Source organism: Rhinoraja longicauda, chromosome 13 (genome assembly GCF_053455715.1).
Source record: "Rhinoraja longicauda isolate Sanriku21f chromosome 13, sRhiLon1.1, whole genome shotgun sequence".
Classification (NCBI taxonomy): domain Eukaryota; kingdom Metazoa; phylum Chordata; class Chondrichthyes; order Rajiformes; family Arhynchobatidae; genus Rhinoraja; species Rhinoraja longicauda.
Genome location: NC_135965.1, coordinates 21,795,272 through 21,819,011, shown reverse-complemented (window position 1 = coordinate 21,819,011; position 23,740 = coordinate 21,795,272). Strand labels below are relative to the sequence as shown.

The window sequence follows — 23,740 nt, the reverse complement described above, 5'->3', positions numbered from 1 at the left end:
GGTACTGGCTCGAAGGGCCGAATGGCCTCCTCCTGCACCTATTGTCTATTGTCTATCTTCATTCCCTTGAGGGCCTTTCCTGCACAGTCTGTTAATTCTTGTTAATAGCAGAATTATACGTTGCAACATCAAACTTCAGGTAAATCTGGTTTACAAGTAGATTTTAATGGTAAGGTTTGGATGAGGGTAATGTATCACGTACACGTGCATATCCATGCATGCACACAAGTCCAGGCACACACATGCGCGGGCATGGATGAGTTGGGCCGAAGTGCCTGTTCCTTGCTGTATGACTCTACGACACCATGTACAAAAATACACACACACAGACACACGTGTAGACACACACGTGCCCATACGAATATAAATACACATTCACACACAAGCTGGCATACACAAGCATACATGCAAATATACGCCTACGTACACACACACACACAGCATACATACAAATATACACACAGGCAAACAAACAAATATATACTCACATAGGCACACACACACACACACACACACACACACACACACAAATGCACCCACATATTCATGGAATGACTGCAAATGCTGGAATCTTAAGTAAAGCACAAAGTGCTGGAGTAACTCAGTCGGTCAGGCAGCATCTGAGGAGGGAATGGATAGGTGATGTTTCGGGTCAGGATCCATTTTCAAACTGAGTGTGAAGAAGGGTCCCGACCCAAAACGTCATCCGTCCATTCCTTCCAGAGATCCTGCCTGTCCCACTGAGTTCCTCCAGCACTTTGTGTTTCACCCACATCTGCAAAGACGTACACACTACAAAACCACAAGCACACAGTTAAAAGTTATCTCCGTACAGCTTAAAACCCCAGTTGTAGTGGAGGACCCAGGGATTGAACTCGTGTCTCCTTGTTTCCCTCAGGCGAGCCCATCCGGCCCATCGACCCGGCAGCCTGGGTTTCCCACACGGCGGCCATGACGGGAGCCTATCAGCCTTATGGTATGAGCCCCTCCATGAGCACCATTACTTCCACCAGCTCCTCCATCACCAGCTCCATCCCAGAAACCGAACGTAAGTTCCACCTGTACCCACCATCTACTATGGCTGGCCTAACACAGCATGGCCTTCATGTCACTCCACCGCTCTCTCTCATCTCTTTATTCTTTTGTGTGTGTTTGTGTGTGTGCCCAGAAGATTAGGCTGCTTTTCACACCAGAGGTATATGAAAGATTCAAAGGACATAAAGCGCTGTAGTATCTCAGCGGGTCAGGCAGCATCTCTGGAGAACGTGGATAAGTGATGTTTCAGGTCGGGACCCATCTTCGGAGAAGAAAGCTGGAAGAGAGGAGACCAGGACAAAGCCTGGCAGGTTATAGGTGGATGGACACAAAATACTGGAGTAACTCAGCAGGTCAGGCAGCATCTCTGGAGAAAGGGAATAGGTGATGTTTTGGATCAGAACCCTTCTTCAGCCAGGGCATAGGTGGACACAGACGAGGTTGGGTTTTGATAGACAGATGGTTGAAACAAAAGCCAGAGATAAGAAGCAGAGATGTGAGACAGGTTGGAGAAAAAGGGAGAAGCCAAACAGGAGGGGGGGGGGGGTAATAGGTGGGAGTGCAGATGGAGCACGGGAAGAAAGGGGGGGATGAGGGAAAGAAACGGGGGGTGGGGTTAGTTAGAGGTTAACCTAGATTCTATTTTGTAACATCTCCCCATTCAGTTTAGAATAGATCGGGTGAATGCAAGTCTTTTACCCAGAGTAGGGGAATCACGAATCAGAGGATTTTTACCTTTTTCTAAATTGTATTCCCTTTATCCTATCTCTGAACACTGTGGACGGCTTGATTGTAATCATGTATCGTCTTTCCGCTGACTGGTTAGTAGGCAACAAAAAAGCTTTACACTGGACCTCAGTACATGAGACAATAATAAAGTCAACTAAATATTGCTAGGAATTGAGGGTCTGAGCCAAGGGGAGAGGTTGGGCTAGCTAGAACTTTATTCCTTGGAGCGCAGGAAACTGAGGGATGATCTTAGAGGAGTACAAAATCAAGAGGGGAACAGATTGGGTAGTTGCACAGTCTTTTACCCAGAATGGGGGAATCAAAAACCAGAGGACATAGGTTTAAGGTAAAAGGGGAAAGATTTAATAGGAACCTGAGTGACAAGTTTTTCATACAGAGGGTGGTGGGTATATGCTGTCAAAGGAGGTAGTTGAGGCAGGTAAAATAACATTTAAAAGAGACAGGGACAGGTACATTGAAAGGATTACAGGGATATGGGCCAAATGCAGGCAGGTCAGACGAGTGTAGATGGGGCAAGGACAAGTTGGGCAGAAAGGCCTGTTTCCATACTGTAAGACTGAGTCTAATTCATATCTTGGAGCTACAAATGGCACAATGCAAGATGGTCTAAGAACTCAATTAGTCTGCATGGCCTCAGGAAGGGTGGAGTCCACAATGACCCCTGATGGATGGCTGCTCTTCCTGCTGCTGACCACTTAAATTGGAATTGATTAGCTTTCTTTTTCCTTCGCCAGGGTTCGACAATTTTCATTTATCAATCCACAGTGACATCGTCAACATCGTTAAAGCCATGGCTTCCCCGGAGTCCGGCCTGGAAGTACGCGACCGAATGTGGCTTAAAATCACCATCCCAAACGCTTTCATTGGTAGGTTCAACCCTGCCAGCCAGCAATATTTTTATTTAGTTTTTAAGAGATACTGCACGGAAACAGGCCCTTCTGCCCACCGAGTCCTTTCGAACCAGCGATTAGCACTGTCCTACACACTAAGAACAATTTACAATCTTTACCAAAGCCAATTAACGTACAAACCAAGTAACTCCGGCATTCCTTTCATCGCCCCTCTCACCCAGCTAGTCGTCCTATCAGTTCCACTGTTCGCATCCTTGGATCCCTGCCATCAGCATATCTGGAAGAGGGGCAAAATTGCAGGTGGTTGATTGATTTGGGCCGCATGGTGGCACAGCAGTGGAGTTGCTGACTTACAGCGTCAGGGACCCAGATTCGATCCAGACCTCTGGTACTGTTAGTATGGAGTCTGCACATTCTCCCTGTGACTGTGTGGGTTTTCTCTGGGTGCTCTGGTTTCCTCCCACACTCCAAAGATGTGCAGGTTTGTAGTTTAATTGGCTTCTGTAAATTGTAAATTATCCCTAGTGTTTGGGATAGTGCTAGTGTATGGGATGATCGCTGGTCGGCATGGACTCGGTGGGCCGAAGGGCCTGTTTCCACGTTGTATCTCTAAAGTCTAGAGTGATGGGGAAAGGACAGTGAGATTAATGGGTAGATTCTGTCACACAGTCTTCATCGAGCGATGATCTGAACGTCTGTGATCCACTTGCTTCTCCCCAGGTTCTGATGTCGTCGACTGGCTTTACAATCACGTGGAAGGATTCCCGGACCGACGGGAAGCTCGAAAATACGCCAGCAATCTCCTTAAAGCCGGTTACATCCGACACACTGTGAACAAGATCACCTTCTCAGAGCAGTGCTACTACATCTTCGGGGACCTCTGTGGCAGTGAGTCGCTCGCTCGGTCCCAGCTGTGTAATGGGCGTAGAACATAGAGCATAGAACAGTACCGTCATAAGTCTTAGGAGCAGAATAAGGCCATTCAGCCCATTAAGTCTATGCCATTCTATCATGGCTGATCTATCATTCCCTCTCAAACCCATTCTCCTGCTTTCTCCCCATAACTCTTGACACCCTTTTCACTGTGAGATAACCGCACCAAATCATTCCAATGTCTGTGCCGAACATGATGACAGACCAATTCTTCTCTGCCTGCACATGATCCGTATCCCTCCAATCCCACACATCAATATGCTTATCCAAAAGCCTACTACACACTACTATTGTATCTGCCTCCACCACCACCTCTGGCAGCACGTTCTAGGCACCCACAGGTCTCTGTGGGGAATAAAATAAACTTGCTCCGCACATCTCCTTTAAACTTTGCCTCTCTCAAGTTAAATCTATGGCCTCTAGTGTTGGACATTTCCATCCTGGGAAACAGGTTTTGACTGCCTACCCTTTCCATATCTCTCAAAGGCCTCTCATAATTTTATATACTTCAATTAGGTCTCACTCAACCTCCGATAACAATCCAAGTCTGTCCAACCTCCAAAATCTAAACTACAGTACACGTGGCAATAATAAACTAAACCAAACCTCGGTGCACGTGACAATAATAAACTGAAGATTTAACGGCCCCCCTGCCTTTTGCTCCCACAGATATGGCCGGCCTAACCTTACACGACCACGACGGATCGAGCGGCGCATCGGATCAGGACACGCTAGCCCCCTTACCCCACCCAGGAGCAGCGCCCTGGCCCCTTGCCTTCCCCTACCAGTACCCGCCTCAGCACCCCTACAACCCCCAGCCGCCGGGCTACCACGATGTCACCGGCTTCCCCTACGGAGGAGGCAGCGCCGGCAGCCAGCCCAGCGAAGGTGAGTGAACTGTGGGAACCGTCAGCCTGAGGGGTGGCTACACACCCCGCACCCATCCTGCCCCGCACACTTCCGGCCCCGCTCCACGCCCCCCACCCTCCCGCCCCTCCCGCCCCTCCCACCCTCCCGCCCCTCCCACCCTCCCGCCCCTCCCACCCTCCCCACCCTCCCGCCCCTCCCACCCTCCCGCTCCTCACCCTCCCGCCCCCCCTCACCCTCCCGCCCCCCCTCACCCTCCCGCCCCCCTCACCCTCCCGCTCCCCTCACCCTCCCGCCCCCCTCACCCTCCCGCCCCCTCACCCTCCCGCCCCCCCTCACCCTCCCGCCCCCCTCACCCTCCCGCCCCCCTCACCCTCCCGCCCCCCTCACCCTCCCGCCCCCCTCACCCTCCCGCCCCCCTCACCCTCCCGCCCCCCTCACCCTCCCGCCCCCCTCACCCTCCCGCCCCCCTCACCCTCCCGCCCCCCTCACCCTCCCGCCCCCCTCACCCTCCCGCCCCCCTCACCCTCCCGCCCCCCTCATCCTCCCGCCCCCCTCACCCTCCCGCCCCACACCCTCCCGCCCCACACCCTCCCGCCCCACACCCTCCTGTCCCCCTCACCCTCCTGTCCCCCTCACCCTCCTGCCCCCCTCACCCTCCTGCCCCACACCCTCCCGCCCCCCTCACCCTCCCGCCCCACACCTTCTCGCCCCCCTCACCCTCCCGCCCCCCACACCCTCCCGCCCCCCACACCCTCCCGCCCCCCACACCCTCCCGCCCCCCACACCCTCCCGCCCCCCACACCCTCCCGCCCCCCACACCCTCCCGCCCCCCACACCCTCCCGCCCCCCACACCCTCCAGCCCCACACCCTCCTACTCCACACCTAACCTGTTGGAATGATTGAGTTAACATATGATGAGCATTTGACAGCAATGGGCCTGTACCAACAGGAGTTTAGAAGGATGAGGGGGGGACCTCATTGAAACTTTCCAAATAGTGAAAGGCCCATTGCCTTTTTGAAGCAAACTAGAGTTTAGGACCAAAGGGCACAGCCTCAGAATAAAAGGACGCTCCTTTAGAATGGAGATGAGGAGGAATTTATTTCGTCAGAGGGTGGTGAATCTGTGGTATTCATTGCCACAGACGGCTGTGGAGGCTGTCCATGGATATTTTTAAGGCGGTGCTTGACAGATTCTTGATTAGTAAGGGTGTCGGGTGATGGGGAGAAGGCAGGAGAATGGGGTTGAGAAGGATGGATAGATTGGCCATGATTGAGTGGCAGAGTAAACTTGATGGGCCGAATGGCCTAATTCTGCTCCTATAACTTATGAATTTATGAAAGGACCAAACTGCTGGAGTATCTCAGCGAGTGAGGCAGCATCTTTATTCGGACTTTACTGGACTAGATCTTGCACTAAACATTATTCCCTTTATTCTACATCTGTACACTGTAGACGGCTCAATTGTAAGTAATCATGTGTGTAGTCTTTCTGCTGACTGGTGTCGCTTTGGGTCGGGACCCTTCTTCAGACACTTCCTTTCCTCGGGAAGGGTTCCGTCCTACAACGTCACCTCTCCTTGTTTCTTTTTCTTTATTTGGTCACACACTCTCAACTTTAGTTTGGAAATACAGCATGGAAACAAGTCCTTTGGCCCACCGAATCCACACCGACCATCGGATCACCCATTCACACCAGCTCTCAGCTATCCCACTTTCTCATCCAATTCCTACACACGAGGGGCAATTTATAAAGACCAGTTAACCTACAAACCCACAGACTGGAGCTCCCAGAGGAAACCCACACGGTTGCAGGGAGAATGTGCCAACTCCACACACGGACAGCACCCAAGGTCAGGATCGAACCTGTGAGGCAGCAGCTCAGTGGCGCAGAGGTAGAGATCCTGACCACGGAGGCTGTCTCTGCACAGTTTGTACGTTCTCCAATGTGATTGTGTGGATTTCTTTTGGGAACTTCAGTTTTCACCCACATTCCAAAGACATGCAGGTTTGTTGGTTAATTGGCCTCTGTAAATTGTTCCCAGTGTAAAGGACAGAACTAGTGTACAAAGTGATTGCTGGTTGGTGCGGACTTGGTGGGCCGAAGGGCCTATTTCCATGTTGTGTCTATAAACTATACTAAACTAAATGGTACCAACACTAGTACCAACACTAGTTCTATCCTACACACTGGGGACAATTTACAGAAGCCAATTAACCTATAAACCTGCACAATATCAGCTGCACATTATCCCTTCCACCTTTCTCTGCCCGCAGGGAGTCGAAGCAGTGGATCGAACCGAAGCGGGAGCGAGAGGCGAGGGGGGAAGGAGAAGGAGCCCAAACCTGGCGATCCAAAATCTGGGGGCAGTGGCAGTGAGTCGGACCACACCACGCGGAGTGGTGTGCGGCGGGAGCGGGCGGGAAGCGAGCGCTCGGCGCCCGCCAGCGAACACAGTCACCACAGTAACCTGAGCCATCGGAGCCACCACTCGCTGGCAGCCAGCATCCGCAGCCACCACACCCACCAGTCCTACGGCCCGCCGGGGCTGCCTCCTCTCTACGCTCCTCCCCTCGTCATGATGCCCCCACAGTCCGCCGCTGCCCCACCCCCTGGGGCACCTCCGCTCCGTGATCTGTCCGCGGTGCCTCCGGAGCTCACAGCCAGCAGACAGTCGTTCAGAATGGCAATGGGAAACCCCAGTGAGTTCTTTGTGGATGTTATGTGACTCGTTCCCCTTCGCCATCCGTAAAAGAAAAAGCACCCCTTCCACCGCCACCCGTGCAACTGAACAGTAGAGCGACTGAAGAAAATGCCGGACCTGCTTGCGACACAGTGGCACGTTTCTGGAGTGTGAACAGGATTTTTTGTATTTATTCAGCACTAATCTCGCAAGATTTATCAACGTAAACACCCCCCGTTTTGCTTCCCTCTCCATCCTCCCCTGCAATCTGTGTTTTCCCCACCCCCTCACAAGAATGGACTGCATTTGTACTTGGACAGTGCCCTGTCTCTCTGCCTCTTTTAACACCTTTCTCATTTGTAAGGTTTTGTTTTTAAAGCAAACAAAATAGCTATATTCTGCATCTGTGGAGAGCTTGTTGTAAAATCAACGGTCAAACTTTAATCACTTCCCACCTTGTTTTCTTTTGAACTAATTTCCTAAAGCTCTCGTGTGTTTCTTTCCTTGTCACACAGCGACAAATAGTGGGGTTCTTGTCTTCCTCTGACGTCAACTGGTAATATTGTTGGTGCATTGAGGTGAGAAGTCACCAGCTGGATTGGGTTGGCCCTCTTGTGCTTGGCATCACAGCCATTTCTTTTTAAATAGTCTGGTCACCGGAACAGAAGGAGATGGAGGACAGACCCAGACTCCAAGGAAAAGCATGGAAGAGTTGCTTAATTTTTCTTATGTTAAAACTCGGTTATTAAGTGTACGATTATGAATTGCATCCTAAAACTCTTCAAGGAAACACCGCAAGCCTTATATTTCACATAGAAACAAACAAAAAAAAGCTGTCCAACAAACCAATCATGTTGTAAAGCATCTGATGTGTGTTTTTTTTGTGTAACTCTTCCTTTCATGAGTAGCGTTTCGTGGCTTTAAGTTTGTGGGAAATGAAGTAAAAACATCTTGGAGCAAAGCACAACGTTGGCACGCCATCCCCGTCTTCCCTCTCCCCGCCCTCCGCACCTGTCACAATACCTTCCCGTTCGGGAACTGAAATAATAAAAAAAGGTACCTAACGATCAATGAAACCTCACTACAGTCAGAGCAGCCAGTCAAAAGATCGTCAAAGATCAGATCCCTCAGGAACATCCCAATGGAGTCTCGGTATGGAGAACCTAGACTCCATCAGGCAACAAAGGGCAGCTGCACTAATATCTCACAACCTCTCCGTTCGCTCACTGGATCTGAAGTTGAATAAGAGAAATATATAACTTGGAGATGACCCTGGATGACGGTTTTGTAGCTGAAAGTTGCATTGTATACTTTAATAAAATGGTTCTAGATGATTTCTTCACATCAACTAATTTCATCACTGGTGGAAGAGAGGTGCAATTTGTTATCCATTTTCATGACTGATAGATCGTTCAGTAGGCTCTCAGCCACTGCGGTGTCTGAAGAGAGCAGACTTGAAGGAACGCAGGGATCTTGGGGCTGGACAACGTTACAGTGATGAAGAATGGAGTTCCTTCAAGACCGCTGAAAAGGTGTCAATTGTTGCCTCAACTGCTCTGGTTGCTGAATCTTAGGTTCAGGTTTATTACTGTCATGTGCACTGAGGGACAGTGAAAAGTGTTGTTTTGCATGCTATCCAAACAAATCAAATAATACTATACCTAAATACATCAAGTCATGTAGAATAGGTAGAGCAAAGGAGAAGATACAGAGTGCAGAATATAGTTCTCAGCATTGTAGTGCATCAGTACCAGAGACAAAATCCAATGTCTGCAATGGGATAGAGGTGAGTTGGACAGTACCCTAGCATTTGGAAAGGGTGTTCGGAAGCCTGAAATGAGGGGAAGAAGCTGTTCATGAGTTTGGTGGTGCCCTTTCCAGCTTCTGTACCATCTGCCCAATGGGAGCGGGGAGAAGAAGGAATGATCGGGGTGGGACAGGGACAACCCTTTGAATATGTTGGGTGCTTTCTCGAGTCAGTATGAAGTGTCAAATGGAGTCAATCGTGGGGAGTTTGGTCTGTGTGACGATGGAGTCAATCGTGGGGAGTCTGGTCTGTGTGATGGACTGGGCTTCATCCACAACTCTCTGTAATTTCTTGCTGTCTTGAGCAGAGCGGTTCCCAAAACTAGCTAAGATGAAACCCGATAGTATGCGTTCTGTGGTGCAACAGTAGAGGTTTGTGAGAGTCAGTGGAGACATGCTGAATTTCCTCCGTCTCCTGAGGAAGTAGAGGCATTGATGTGGCTTCTTGGCTGAACTTCAATGTGGTTAGTCTATGACAGATCATTGGTTACATTAACACCAAGGAACTTGAAGTTCTCAACCATTTCCACTTTTGCTTCCATGAGAGTTGATTCCTTCATCTGCACACATTACCAGTGATGATGCGGGACTTTCTCTACAGTGCAGCAAAGAAATACTCCTACGTTTGGCCCTAGATGATTGAGTTTAAAGCATGTTCCCATTGACATCTCTGAGCACAGCTGATTTATGTGAGACATAATGCCAGTGATGACAGAGGGGTCTGTCTGGAGAATGTGGATAGGTGACATTTTGGGTTGGGACCCTTCTTCAATCTCAAGATGATGTGATATTTGATTTGGGCTTTGATGATGCTGGCTGTCTTGATGAGGCATTGCCTCCTGTAGATCCCTTCAATGGTGGGGAGCTCAGTACCCATGATGGTCCAGGCAGTGTCCACCGTTCTGTAATCTTCTTCATACCTGGGCATTCAAGTTGCCAAAGCAGGCTGTGATGCCATTGGAGTTATTCAGTGAAACCACTACCATCCATATTTTATTAATATTGTTGTAGGAAAGAAATGGTGTTGCTGGTTTACATCGAAGATGGACACAATATGTTGGAGTAACTCAGCTGGACAGGAAGTATCTCTGGAATGACTCTGTTTGAGTTAGGGTCTTGAGACAGAAACGTCACCCATTTCTTCTCTCCAGCGATACTGCCTGTCCTGCTGAGTTACTCCAGCATTTTGTGTCTATCTTCATTAATATTGCTGTTTGTTTTCAGTGCAGGTGTCAAAATGGAGAGAACTGTTGTATTTCTGGACCATTATAGTGAGATTACTGCAATGTGGCATTGTTCCACATCAGAATTAGATAGCATTTTGATGAAATAGTTAATAATAATAATTTTTATTTGTCATATGTAGGTGACAGCCACAGGCCAAACTTGATTGGTACCCCTGGAGATCAAGTTCAATTCCATTAGATATTTATTCTCCCCTGAATCTGGTTTATACTTATGGTGGGGACTGCTCCATGAAGCTTTGATGATCCAAGCCTCGGCACAAGCTACAATCCCAGAATCAAAGAGAAACCCAGAAATACGCTAGAGATTTAGTTTAGTTCAGCGCAGAAACAGGCCCTTCGGCCCAAAGAGTCCTCTCCAACCAGCGATCCACGTTACACTAGCACACACTAGGGACAATTTACAATTTTTACTGCAACCAATTAACCTACAAACCTGTCCATCTTTGGTGTGTGGGAGGAAACCGGAGCACCCAGGCAAAATCCATGTGGTCATGGGGAGAATGTATAAACTCCATGCAGACAGCACCCGCAGTCAGGATCGAACCCGGGTCTCTGGCGCTATAAGGCAGTAACTCTACCGCCCTGCCACCCTTTGGGAACAAGTCCAATTTTCAACCCATGACCAAAACCAAATGCAAACCTCAGACCTGTTATCAAGGTGTATCAGGGAACTAAAGACTCCTTATCTTAGCACACTACGGTACCAGGAATATGCATTTCTTAATCTTTAAATGCAAAGAACGGCAGATCCTGGAACCTTGAGGAAGACACAAAGTGCTGGAAGAACTCAGCGGGTCAGTCAGCATCGGTGTAGGGAAATCGGCAGGCACAGTTTCGGGTCAGGACCCTGCTTTAGACTAATTTAGGTAAGGAAAAGGTCTTTTCCAGCTATCTCCCTCCTAATCCAAATCAGTCTGAAAAAGGGTCCCGATCTGAAACATTGCAGTTTCATCTCCCTCCAAGGATGCTGCCTGACCCAGTGAGTTCCTCCATTACTTTGTATTTTTGTTTCCAATTTTTCATCTTTGTGTTTACAGCCTGACATCATTATTTCTTAATTGTAAGTTTAGCTAAATGTCCTGGGCACTTCATGGGAACGTAATCAATTGAAACTTGGCACTTGGGCCACGTACAAAGATATTTGGTGTATGCACTCTTCACTGTAGTGAGTTCAGGAAAAAGGGGAGGTCTAGTTGGAGAATTTCAGAACTTAAGGCCTTGATAGCTGAAGACGAAACTGTTGATGGTACAAGTGGTGGGTTCAGGGAATACAGAGATCTTGGAGAGTTGTCGGGCAGGAGAACATTACCAAGATGAAGAATGCAGTGCCTGAAAGGACACTGGGAAGTGGTGTCAATTGTTGCCTGAACTGTTCTGGTTGCCTAATCTTCATTGAGAGCTAGAAACGAGGAAATCCAGATGCTGGTTTAGTTTACTTTAGTAATACAGTGTGGAACCCTTGTGGACCAGCGAACACTGATACGTTAATTCGATCCTACACACTTGGGACAATTTACAGAAACCAAACGCAGGCAGGTGGGACTAGTGTAGATGGGCCATGTTGGTCAGCATAGGCAAGTTGCGCTGGTCTGTTTCCACACTCTATGATGCTATTTTAATAACCCATTCCCTGAGGGACACAAAGTGCTGGAGTAACACGTACAGGTACATAGGTTAATTGACTGGGTAAATGTAAAAATTGTCCCTAGTGTGTTAATGTGCGGGGATCGCTGGGCGGCGCGGACTCGGTGGGCCGAAGGGCCTGTTTCCGCGCTGTATCTCTAAAAAAAAATCTTTTAAAAACACAGCGGGTCAGGTAGCATCTCTGGAGAGCATCGATAGGTGTCACCTATCCATGTTACTCCAGTAATTTGTGTTCCTTTATGTAAACCAGTATCTGTTGTTTCTACCCATTCCCTGTGTTCAGCCTTTTCCCCCTCCAGAACCTAGGCTCATCACCCTTCCCCACATGGTCGTGTCTGACCTTCACCCATATACCTGCTCTACTTTGCCCATTGTTCACCTTTCCTATACCTCCCCCTGCCTCATCACTCAAGTCCACTTCTTTATATTAAAAAAAGTCAGAATGTGCTGGAGGAACTCGGCTGGTCAGGCAGTCTCTGTGGAGGGAATGGACAGATGACATATTGAATCTAGACGATTCTTCCCATGAATGAGTCCAGTAGATGTTTAGCACCATTGACACAAAAAAAAGGTACACTATTGAAGGGAAGAGACACAAGAAAATAGTTGCTGGAATCTAGATCAAAAATTGGAAGGTCAGGGAGCTGCTTCAGTGTCAGAAGGGTCCCAATCCAAAATATAATCTATCTATTTCCTCTACAGCTGCTGCCTAACCCACTGTTCCTCCAGCACTTTGTTTCTATTGGAGGAAGAGTTTTTTACCTTCAAGGAAATAAATCGATGGAGATTTCATGAAGACATACCTGATCAATGTGGTGGATTTCTTGAATGAGCGCAACTCCTCAAAAAAAAATGGGGGTGAAAACACGTGAATGGGAAGGATAATGGTTGAATGATGTTGGGAAATGAATCAGTTTGCAGAAGGGTCCCAACCTGAAACATCACCTATTCATGTTCTCCACAGATGCTACCTGACCCGTTGAATTACTCCAGGACTTTCTGTCCTCCAGAGATACTGCCTGACCCAGTCATTCCAGCATCTTGTGTCTTTTTTGTAAACCAGCATCTGCAGTTCATTGTTTCTACATGAATTGCGTTGCATTAAGCTAAGGGGTTCATAAATGGTCAATAGACAACAGATGCAGGAGGAGGCCATTCGGCCCTTCGAGCCAGCACCACTATTCAATGTGATCATGGCTGATCATTCTCAATCAAGTCAAGTCAAGTTTATTTGTCACATACACATACACGATGTGCAGTGAAATGAAAGTGGCAATGCCTGCGGATTGTGCACAAAAAAGAATTACAGTTACGGCATATAAATAAAGTTAATAAGTTACTATAGTGTAGACAAAAATTTAGTCTCTGGGGTTATAAAAGTTGACAGTCCTGATGGTCTGTGGGAAGAAACTCCGTCTCATCCTCTCTGTTTTCACAGCGTGACAGCGGAGGCGTTTGCCTGATCGTAGCATCTGGAACAGTCCATTACTGGGGTGGCAGGGGTCCCTCATGATCTTGCTTGCTCTGGATCTGCACCTCCTGATGTATAGGTCCTGCAGGGGGACGAGTGTAGTTCCCATGGTGCGTTCTGCCGAACGCACTACTCTCTGCAGGGCCATCCTGTCCTGGGCAGAGCTGTTCCCAAACCAGACTGTAATGTTGCCGGACAGGATGCTCTCTACAGCCCCAGAGTAGAAGCAATGAAGGATCCTCAGAGACTCTGAATTTCCTCAGTTGTCTAAGGTGGTAAAGGCGCTGCTTTGCCTTACCCACCAGTGCGGCGATGTGCGTTGCCCACGTCAGATCCTCTGTGATGCGGACTCCCAAGTATTTAAAACTGCTCACCCTATCCACAGTAGACCCATTTATCTCCAGTGGCGTGTACGTCCTTGGATGTTTAGCCCTTCTGAAGTCCACAATCAGCTCCTTCGTTTTAGTGACATTCAAGAGGAGGCTATTGTCCTGACACCAGACTGCCAGATCAGCCACCTCCTCCCGGTAGGCCTTCTCATCGTTGTTGGAGATCCGGCCCACCACCACAGTGTCATAAGCAAACTTGATGATGGAGTTTGAGCTGAACCTGGCCCCACAGTCGTGTGTACAGGGAGTACAGTAGGGGGCTAAGGACGTAGCCCTGGGGGGATCCTATGTTCAGGGTGAGGGAGCTAGATGTGTGTTCCCCCATCCTGACCACTTGGGGCCTGGCAGTGAGAAAGTCCAGGACCCAGGCACACAGAGGGGTGCTAAGCCCCAGTTCCAGCAGCTTCTCAACCAGTCTGCTGGGGACTATTGTGTTGAATGCTGAACTAAAGTCAATGAACAGCATCCTCACATAGCCCCCCTGGTTGTCCAGATGAGAGAGAGCGGTGTGTAGAACCGCATCATCCGTGGACCTGTTCGGACGGTATGCGAACTGTAGTGGGTCCATGTTGCGAGGAAGGAGGGCGCAGATGTGCTTCTTGACTAGCCTCTCAAAGCATTTCAAGACAACCGAGGTGAGGGCCACCGGTCGGCAGTCATTTAAACACGCTGGAGAGGCATTCTTTGGCACCGGTACAATGATGGATCTTTTGAAGCATGCAGGGACCACGGACTTGGCCAAGGAGAGGTTGAATATTGTGGTGAGCACTGGAGCAAGCTGAGTGGCGCAAGACTTTAGTACCCCGGCAGTACCCCGTTCCTGCCTTCTCCCCATACCCCCTGACTCCACTATCCTTAAGAGCTCTATCTAGCTCTCTCTTGAATACATTCAGAGAATTGGCCTCCACTGCCTTCTGAGGCAGAGAATTCCACAGATTCACAACTCTCTGACTGAAAAAGTTTTTCCTCATCTCAGTTCTAAATGGCCTACCCCTTATTCTTAAACTGTGGCCCCTTGTTCTGGACTCCCCCAACATTGGGAACATGTTTCCTGCCTCTAACGTGTCCAACCCCTTAATAATCTTATACGTTTCGATAAGATCTCCTCTCATCCTTCTAAATTCCAGTGTATACAAGCCTAGTCGCTCCAGTCTTTCAACAAGAAACAAAGCACTGCAGATGCTGGTTGTGTAAGAAAATAACTGCAGATGCTGGTACAAATCGAAGGTATTTATTCACAAAATGCTGGAGTAACTCAGCAGGTCAGGCAACATCTCAGGAGAGAAGGAATGGGCGACGTTTCGGGTCGAGACCCTTCTTCAGACTGATGTCAGGGGGGTGGGACAAAGGAAGGATATAGGTGGAGACAGGAAGACAGTGGGAGATCTGGGAAGGGGGAGGGGAAGAGAGCGACAGAGGAACTATCTAAAGTTGGAGGTCAATGTTCATACCACTGGGCTGCAAAGCTGCCCAGGCGAAATATGAGGTGCTGTTCCTCCAATTTCCGGTGGGACTCACTGTGGCACTGGAGGAGGCCCATGACAGAAAGGTCAGACTGGGAATGGGAGGGGAAGTTGAAGTGCTCAGCCACCAGGAGATCTGATTGGTTAATGCAGACTGAGCGCAGGTGTTGAGCGAAGCGATCGCCGAGCCTGCGTTTGGTTTCGCCAATGTAAATAAGTTGGCATCTGGAGCAGCCGATGCAATAGATGAGGTTGGAGGAGGTGCAGGTGAACCTCTGTCTCACCTGAAAAGACTGTTTGGGTCCTTGGATGGAGTTGAGGGAGGAGGTAAAGGGACAGGTGTTGCATCTCGTGCGGTTGCAGGGGAAAGTGCCCGGGGATGGGGTGGTTTGGGTAAGAAGGAACGAGTGGACCAGGGAGTTACGGAGGGAACGGTCTCGGTGGAACGCAGAGAGGGGAGGGGATGGGAAGATATGGCCAGTGGTGGGGTCCCGTTGTAGGTGACGGAAATGTTGGCGAATGATTTGTTGGATCCGCTGGCTGGTGGGGTGGAAGGTGAGAACGAGGGGGATTCTGTACTTGTTACGAGTGGGGGGAGGGGGAGCAAAAGCGGAGCTGCGGGATGTAGAAGAGACCCTAGTGAGAGCCTCATCTATAATGGAAGAGGGGTAGCCCCGTTTCCTGAAGAAAGAGGACATCTCTGATGCTGGTTAATATACAAGAGGATACAACTGCTGGAATAACTCCAGCATCTCTGGAGAACCTGGATAGGTGAAATTTCGGGCTGGGAACCCTCTCCCCAAGTCCACCTCTCCCCACGTCCACCCCTCCGCACCCTCCCCACGTTCAACCCCTCTATCACAACTCTCCCCACCCACGACCCCCTCCCCCCTCACCACCCATTAATTTGGGGGAGATTTTCTCCACTCTCACCACTCATTGAGTTCTTCCAGCAGTTTGAGTCTGAAGAAGGGGCCGATCCGAAACATCACCTCTCCATGGACCATGATGTTCTCCGGAGATGTTGCTTGACCTGCTGAGTTACTCCAGCACTTTGTGTCCATTTGTGGCTTTATAAATGGGTTTGGGCAAGAAGGAATGTGGGGAAGAAAAGATCACGGATGAAATAAAAATTGAAAAATAACAATTGATATTTCAGATTTTGAACAAGTCCACTCCACCACCCACCCATCCCTTTCGCAGAGGGAATTGCCCAGGAGTGGGGGAGCGACGGCTGCACAGAGGGGAGGGGGTCACATGACTAGACATGCACCTGCGTCATGACGCTGGCGCCGTCGGAGCGTGGACGTGTCATGTGACCTGCGCGACAGCTGAGGCCGGGCAGGAGGGCGGCGGCGGACATTTTGTGAGCGGCGGCCGAAGGGAAGAGCAGCGGCAGGTGAGAGCCGGGGGAGTGTACGGGACCTTCGGTGGGTCTCTCCCCGTGGATTTAACCTCTGCGTAGACTTTTTCTTTTCCTCCGCCCTGCACTGGCAGCGGCCGCGGGATGGGGCAGCTCCTTCAGTGGCCGCAGCGGCGGACATTTTGTAGAGGGTGATCCTGGAGGTTTTTTGGGGGGAGAGGAGGACACCCCTGGGCTGAGGCCGCTGCCCTGTCCCGGGCTGCACCCTGTCAGCCGGGTTGGGGGCAGTGTGGGCATCCCGGGGGTGGGATGTGGGAGGGTGGAGGTGATTAGCAAGAGAGGAGGGGGGGGGGGGGGGTCGCTTCCATTAATCCTGGGGAGTGTCTCCCCTTCCTTCCCCTCCAGCCCTTTCCACCCCTCTCTCCTCACGTTCACCCCACCCTTCCACGCTCCTCTCACCACGCAGTAATTTTGGGAAGATTTTCTCCCCGCCCCTCTCCTCCGACTACCATCCCATCAGTAAAGGCAGCATACCCAACACCAGCTCCCACATCCACCCTTGTATAAACACCTGCACTCAGAGAAGCCTTCCTTGAAATGAGACTTCATGTCATGTGCTGGTTTGCTCTCTCTCTATGCAGCTCCATTGAATGACAATGAACTGCAGATGATGGTTTACAAAATAAAAGACAAGGTGTTGGAGTAACGCAGCGGGTCAGATAGCATCTCTGGAGAACATGGATAGGCGATACTTTGTGTCTGGTCTGGAGGAGGGTCCTGACCCAAAATGTCACCTATCCATGTTATCCAGAGATGCTGCCTGACCCTCTGAGTTGCTCCAGCGCTAAGTGTCTTTTTTTCCCCCATTGAATACCAAGGTCTGTTGACAGCCTTTGAAGGGCAGGATACCTCCAGTTAACTGGGTGGCATTTCACTAGAAAATATATTGACTGGTTTGATCTCAACCTAGTTTGGTGACTTGAAACTCTGGGAGCGAAGTAGATTACAGAATCGTTGACGCTGCCTGGTCCATCGTGGTCATTGAGCTTCTCATCATTGAAAGGGTCTATAGATGCACTATCTGAAAAAGGCAACAAATATAAAAGACCCACACGCTCCTGACCATGCTCTCATTTTATTCCTATCATTGGGAAGAAAGTATAGGAGGAGTCTGAAAATCATGACCTCCAGGTCGAGAACAGCTTCAACAACCATCATCAGGCTCTTGAACACTACACAACACTGACATTAACTATGAACTTCTGTGGACTGCCTTTGGTTGCTCTAAGGACCAGTTTTTTGCACTACAGTATTGTGGTTATTGATTTATTGAATTTTTATTTATTATGTATTACTGATTTGTGTTTTATTTGTGTGTTCCATTTATGGGCTATCCATTCAATTTTGTTTATGCACTCAATTTCTCCCTTGCCCCTCTCCATGCCAACTCCATTGAATGCCAAGATCGATTGACAACCTTTGATGGGCAGTGTGCCTCTGGCTAGGTGGCATTCCCATCTCAATGCCACCACACTGAATTTTCTCAGTGTCTGCCTCATGCCTGTTTTGTAGCATCTGGCTCTGGGTGTGAATTGGCTGACATTAGAATGTTGGCTTGGTATTTTTTTATATGTTCTTCAGAACTTGACCAATGACTTTCCAGCTCTGGAGAGTGCTTTCGCTTGAGTGATGGCTATCACTAATTCTGCTTGGGAGAAGTGAATCTTTGGAATTCTCTGACCCAAAGACTTGTGGAGGCTAGTAATATAATTCAGCTGTTGTATATTTAACTGGCCCAAAGGTAATTCATGCCCAGTATCAGTTTGTCCATTGTCAGTGTTTAAACATTCTTTAGCATGTCAGGGAACAGTAAATAGGACAGGAAATTAGATAGGGAAATATCTAATATTTGGTTAGAAGAAGGGATCATACAAACAAATATTGTATTTCTTAGCATTTAGTTTAGGGGGTGATTTGGTCAAACCTTTCAAGAAACTGAGGAATCAATTGGCTATACAGTGGGAAATATTTTCTTCCGATGGAATGTCTGAAACTAGGAGGTCCTGAAATTAGAGTTAGTCCATTGTCGGGTGTAATTAGGAAGGGTGTCGGGTTATGGGGAAAAGGGGAGAAAGGAAAGATAGATCAGCCGTGTTTAAATGCCTTGATGGGCTGAATGGCCTAATTGTGCTCCTATAACATGAAATTTGGAAGTCTTTCTGCAAGTGGTAACTAATAATTAAATCTGTAAGAGAATTTAGCAATTTCAAGTATATATTTGTCATAATAGACAATAGGTGCAGGAGTAGGCCATTCGGCCCTTCGAGCCATTCAATGTGATCATGGCTGATCATTCACAATCAGTACCCCGTTCCTGCCTTCTCCCCATACCCCCTGACTCTGCTATCTTTAAGAGCTCTAGCTCTCTCTTGAAAGCATCCAGAGAATTGGCTTCCACGGCCATCTCAGGCAGTGAATTCCACATATTTACAACTCTCTGACTGAAAAAGTTTTTCCTCATCTCTGTTCTAAATGGCCTGCCCCTTATTCTTAAACTGTGGCCCCTGGTTCTGGACTCCCCCAACATTGGGAACATGTTTCCTACCTCTAACGTGTCCAACCCCTTAATAATCTTTTATGTTTCAACAAGATCCCCTCTCATCCTTCTAAATTCCAGTGTATTACAAGCCTAGTCGCTCCAGTCTTTCAACATACGACAGTCCCGCCATTCCGGGAATTAACCAAGTGAACCTACGCTGCACGCCCTCAATAGCAAGAATAAGCAACAGATATGAACAGAAATAATAGAATATTTGCTGCACCTTTACAGGCTCTTGTGGTATAGGTGGGTATGTAGAATTAGGTCATGGATCAGCCATTATCTCATTGAATGGGGCTGGGCATATAATGGAATAGCCTACTAGTACAGGTGCTCCTCAACTTACGATGGGGTTACGTTCTGATAAACCCATTGTAAATCGAAAATATCGTAAGTCGAAAATGCATTTAATACACCTGATCACGTGGCCGGAAGCAAGCTGCAGCTCGCTGCCGTTGCCCAGCTTTTGCACCATCATAAAGTCAAAATATCGTAAGTCGAAGCATCGTAAGTCGAGGAGCATCTGTATACTTCCATTACTTATCAGAACAGATTCCAGATAGTCTACATTTGACACAATAGATATTGTATATTGATATATAACATTTGTCATCACACTGAATAAGCTGCAATTTTGCATTCGTCACAAGAATATTAATAAAACAAGAAGCCTGGTAATTGATTGAAATTTACATGCATTCATAATTAAATGATGTTGGCAGCTGCATTGATCCAGTATTAAGTCGGTGCAATATCTTTAAGTGGAACACAGCTGCTTCATCTTTACTTAATATTTCCTTATGACACAGGAAACCATTTGGACCATTGAGTCTATGTGCCAGTTCTCGGAGCAGTCCTCCACTCCCACTTATTTCCGTTCAAACGTGTTAGTTAATCAATTCCATCCTATTTTTTCTATCACCCACTTACATTAGATGCAGTGTACAGTAATGTACATTGCCACCAATATAAGTGGGTGATCAGAAAATCAGGTGTCTTTTAATTGAATTTTTAAGAAAATACTTGCATCATTGGGCGAATGTACAAACTCGCTCAATTGAATGAAAATTTCTATCTTTTTAATTCATTCAAAGGATGTACTCTTTCCAAACTAAGGCAGCATTTAATTGACCATCCCTAGTTACCTTTAAAAAGTTGGTGTGAACGGCTGCAGATCTTAAGGTGTGGGTAAACCCACTGCTGGGAAGGAGTTCCAGGATTTTTTCCCCGTGCCGGTGAAGGAATGGTGATGTGTTTCCAACTTAGTTGGGCACGCGTGTGACATGGAGAGCAACTACCAGTTGGTGGTGTTCCAGTGCTCTTGCTATCCTTGCCCTTCTAACTGGTGGAGACTAGGTTTGCAAAGTGCTCTTCAATGATATAGAATTTGTTTGGGGGAAAACGGGATGCAAAGTGTATTTTGATTCTGCTCTTCGGTTATGTGAAGCCCTTAAGAACCTTTACTGCTTTGTTTTAAGATTACTTTCTTGTTGCTCAGTATATTTGAAACATTAGTTTAGCCTTGAGGGAGTTTTGATCTCTGCATTTCACATTGTTAGCTTGCAATAAAGTACAAGTAAATAACCAGCCTACAGCAAAACGTTGTCTAAACAAAACCTATTGCATTTTTGTTTGTGCTACGTGTGATGGCCGTGTCCTCGTGTCTTCATGTAAAAGGTGAATGGACTAATAGTTTAAAATAAACGGACTTTCTTTCTCATCCATGTGTTGCTTCTTGACACGTTCAGTGTCAATTTCCACATATCTTTTTATTTCTATACCACTCTAGTTTTTCAAGTTGGGTTGAGGGTGGCACAATGGTGCAGCAGTAGAGTTGTTGCTTTACGGCACCAGAGCCCACGTTCGATCCTGTCTCTGGGTGCCGTCTGTACGAAGTTTGCATATTCTCCCTGTAACCTTATGGGATTTCTCTGGGTGCTCTGATTTCCTCCCACATTCCAAAGACGTGTGGGTTTGTAGGTTAATTGGCTTCTGTAAATTGTTCCTAGTGTGTAGAATGGAACAAATGTACAGTTGATCGGCGCAGATTCGGTGGGCCGAAGAGTCTGTTGCCACTCTGTATCTCTAAACTACTGAATGAACAAACATGTCCTCCAGCTAAATGTTCTGAAATCTGAAGCCGCAGTTGTCAGTTACCATCTCCGTTCTCCAGCCTGAGACTCTGTTCCATACCTTGACGAGTAACTTGAAACTTTGCTGCCTTCCATGTTGTCCTTTCAATCCCCAGTTATCTTCAGAATATTTTTTCTGCCACTAGTAAAAACATCTATTCTTATTTCTTGTAATTTCAACCCTCCCTTAGTTGATTTCCATGTCTCGTTTCTCTTTATGACGTAAGAGACCCATCAAGTTCTTAGTGTTCCCATTTTCACATTAATATCACGTGTAACTTATTCTACTTTCTCATCAACTACAGATAGTACCATATACCTCCACATTGGGGCATTTTATCGTGGCTAATTAATCCAATGGTCTTTGGGAAAGGGGATGCTTATGGAGCACGTAGGAAAACTCGGTCAGTCACAGGGAACCCGCAAACTTCACACAGGCAGCATTGGAGTTCAGGGTTGAAACCAAGTAATTGGAGATTGATGCAGCAGCTCTAACAGCTGTGCTACTTTGCTGCATGAATTTAGTCATGGAATACTTCGAAAAACCTCCGGACATAATATTCCGGCATTCTGGTCAACTTCCAATCAGATCTTAAATGAGATCATCATAACTTTGTTGCCAAGGTCTGACATACACCACCAGGTCCTGTTACCATTGGTGCTTGCTGACCAGTGTTGCTTTCTGATTAGCAATGAACAACTCCAAAAGGTTCATGCTTTCAAATCATGCCACATCCCTGTCTATTTCTCCAATAATCTATCTCCCCCAGGTGTATAACCACCCTGTTTCTCAGATCCAGGCCTCTTAGTCTCCAAATGTAAATACTAGCAGTCCCCAAGTTATGACAGGGTTCAATTCCTGAGAATTGTTTGTAACGCAAACTTTTTAAAGTTGGATATGAATGAAACCAATGTGTGGGAGAGGATCACAGACACAGGAGAGCGAATGAGTGTGGGTAGAAGAGCTGTCTGCCAGCAAGCCAGCCCCACAGACTCGGTAAGTGAGCAAGTGAGTCTGTCTGGCTCCACCTATCCTGATTGTTGCAGGTCAGGGGTTTGGGGTTAGAGAGAGGGCATGTGTAAATGCTCTGACACCTAGTAGAAAATACCTGCATCATGGCAGCAGCCAACAAATCCATCCCCATCCGTAGTGACTATCTCCCAAATGCTCATCTGTATGTACAGGCTGTCAGTAAACTGGGCGTTTGTAATCCGAGCAGGACTTTGCTCCACCTCTAGGGTCTATCATCCATTGTCCCTGAGCCTCAACTTTTCTATATCGTTCCTCCCTTTGCAAGTTGTTCTTTTGAAGCTATTCTTCGGTCAAACGTTCGGTCATGTCTGCTCATTTGTTTAGGTGGCCCAGGGTCAAATCTTGTCGGTACTCCTGTGAAATGTGGCAACACCTCTGAAGAACATGGATAGGTGGCATTTTGTGTCAGGACCCTAAAGGGCTCCCGACCTGAAACTTTACCTATCCGTGTTCTCCAGAAATGCTGCCTGACCCGCTGAGTGACTCCAGTACTTTGTGTCTCTTTTGGTGAAATATGACAAAATGTTTTGTTTATAGAGGGTATGTTTAAATGGAGATGACACAAAATGTTGGAGTAACTCAGCGGATCAGGCAGCATCTCTGGAGAAAAAGAATAGGTGGTGTTTCGAGTTGAGACTCTACTTCAGACTTAAATGGGAACTAATTAATTCAGAGGAATGTGCAGATAGTTCTGCGATAACATGTGTTTCCACAATATGAATTGGATCTAATGCAATCGATGAATTAGGGAACACTACTTGTATTGCGCATACCTAATTTGTTATAATGTGATTTTGATTGGGGATTAGAGAACCATTTGAAGGTTACTTTGCCAATTGACACGCTGAAAATAAGCTGTCTTGGAAAAAATGTTTCCATGTAGCCACCCCGCAGTAATCAGAGACTGTTGCTTCTTAAGAAGACAGCTACTACCTTCACCATGAGTGGCCATTGAAATTGACAAACGCTCACTTCTGCTGACACTTGTGCAATATTACTGTATAAAACAAGATGTGTAGGAAAATAACAGCAGATGCTGGTACAAATCGAAGGTATTACAAAATGCTGGAGTAACTCAGCAGGTCAGGCAGCATCTTGGAGAGAAGGAATGGGTGATGTTTCGGGTCGAGACATATAAAACAAAAACAATCCCTGCTGGCAAAAATAACTGTCAATGCAAGCCTGAAACCTTCATTTCCCATTGACACAATGGTTTTTATAACACCATTTTCTATAGCACGAGGTTTCTTGGTAACATAACTATTGCGTTATGGCAGAACAACCTGTATGCTGTAGTCAAATAATCTTGATGTATGATATATCATCTTGTAATCGTGAACTGGTGATATATATAATTTTGTCATGTCGTGTCAATGCTCTGAGCATTGGACAATGGCTCTGGTGTTTGCTTCAAATTTGGTTGATAGAGGACAAGAGATATTGTCCATCTTCTGTTTGTTATACCTTCAGAA

At 47.5% G+C, this 23,740-nt stretch overlaps 2 protein-coding genes across 4 annotated transcripts in view; both read left to right on the top strand.

Moving 5' to 3' along the window:
• Positions 1–8,449, top strand: part of dvl3b (dishevelled segment polarity protein 3b) — a 79,583-nt gene extending 71,134 nt beyond the window's left edge. For 2 of the 3 annotated variants that reach the window (XM_078410540.1, XM_078410542.1), the window contains 5 exons: positions 899–1,048; positions 2,520–2,651; positions 3,357–3,524; positions 4,239–4,457; positions 6,715–8,449. In XM_078410540.1, the coding sequence (XP_078266666.1) occupies positions 899–1,048; positions 2,520–2,651; positions 3,357–3,524; positions 4,239–4,457; positions 6,715–7,166 (1,121 nt within the window). In that variant the 3' untranslated portion in view covers positions 7,167–8,449. The remainder of the gene's footprint in view (positions 1–898; positions 1,049–2,519; positions 2,652–3,356; positions 3,525–4,238; positions 4,458–6,714) is intronic. The other variant, XM_078410541.1, reaches the window with a different exon arrangement.
• Positions 8,450–16,403: 7,954 nt separating this feature from the next.
• LOC144599531 (AP-2 complex subunit mu) overlaps positions 16,404–23,740 on the top strand; it is a 48,071-nt gene continuing 40,734 nt past the window's right edge. Inside the window, exon 1 of the mRNA XM_078410534.1 lies at positions 16,404–16,540. The gene's annotated coding sequence lies outside the window, so the exon portion shown is untranslated. The remainder of the gene's footprint in view (positions 16,541–23,740) is intronic.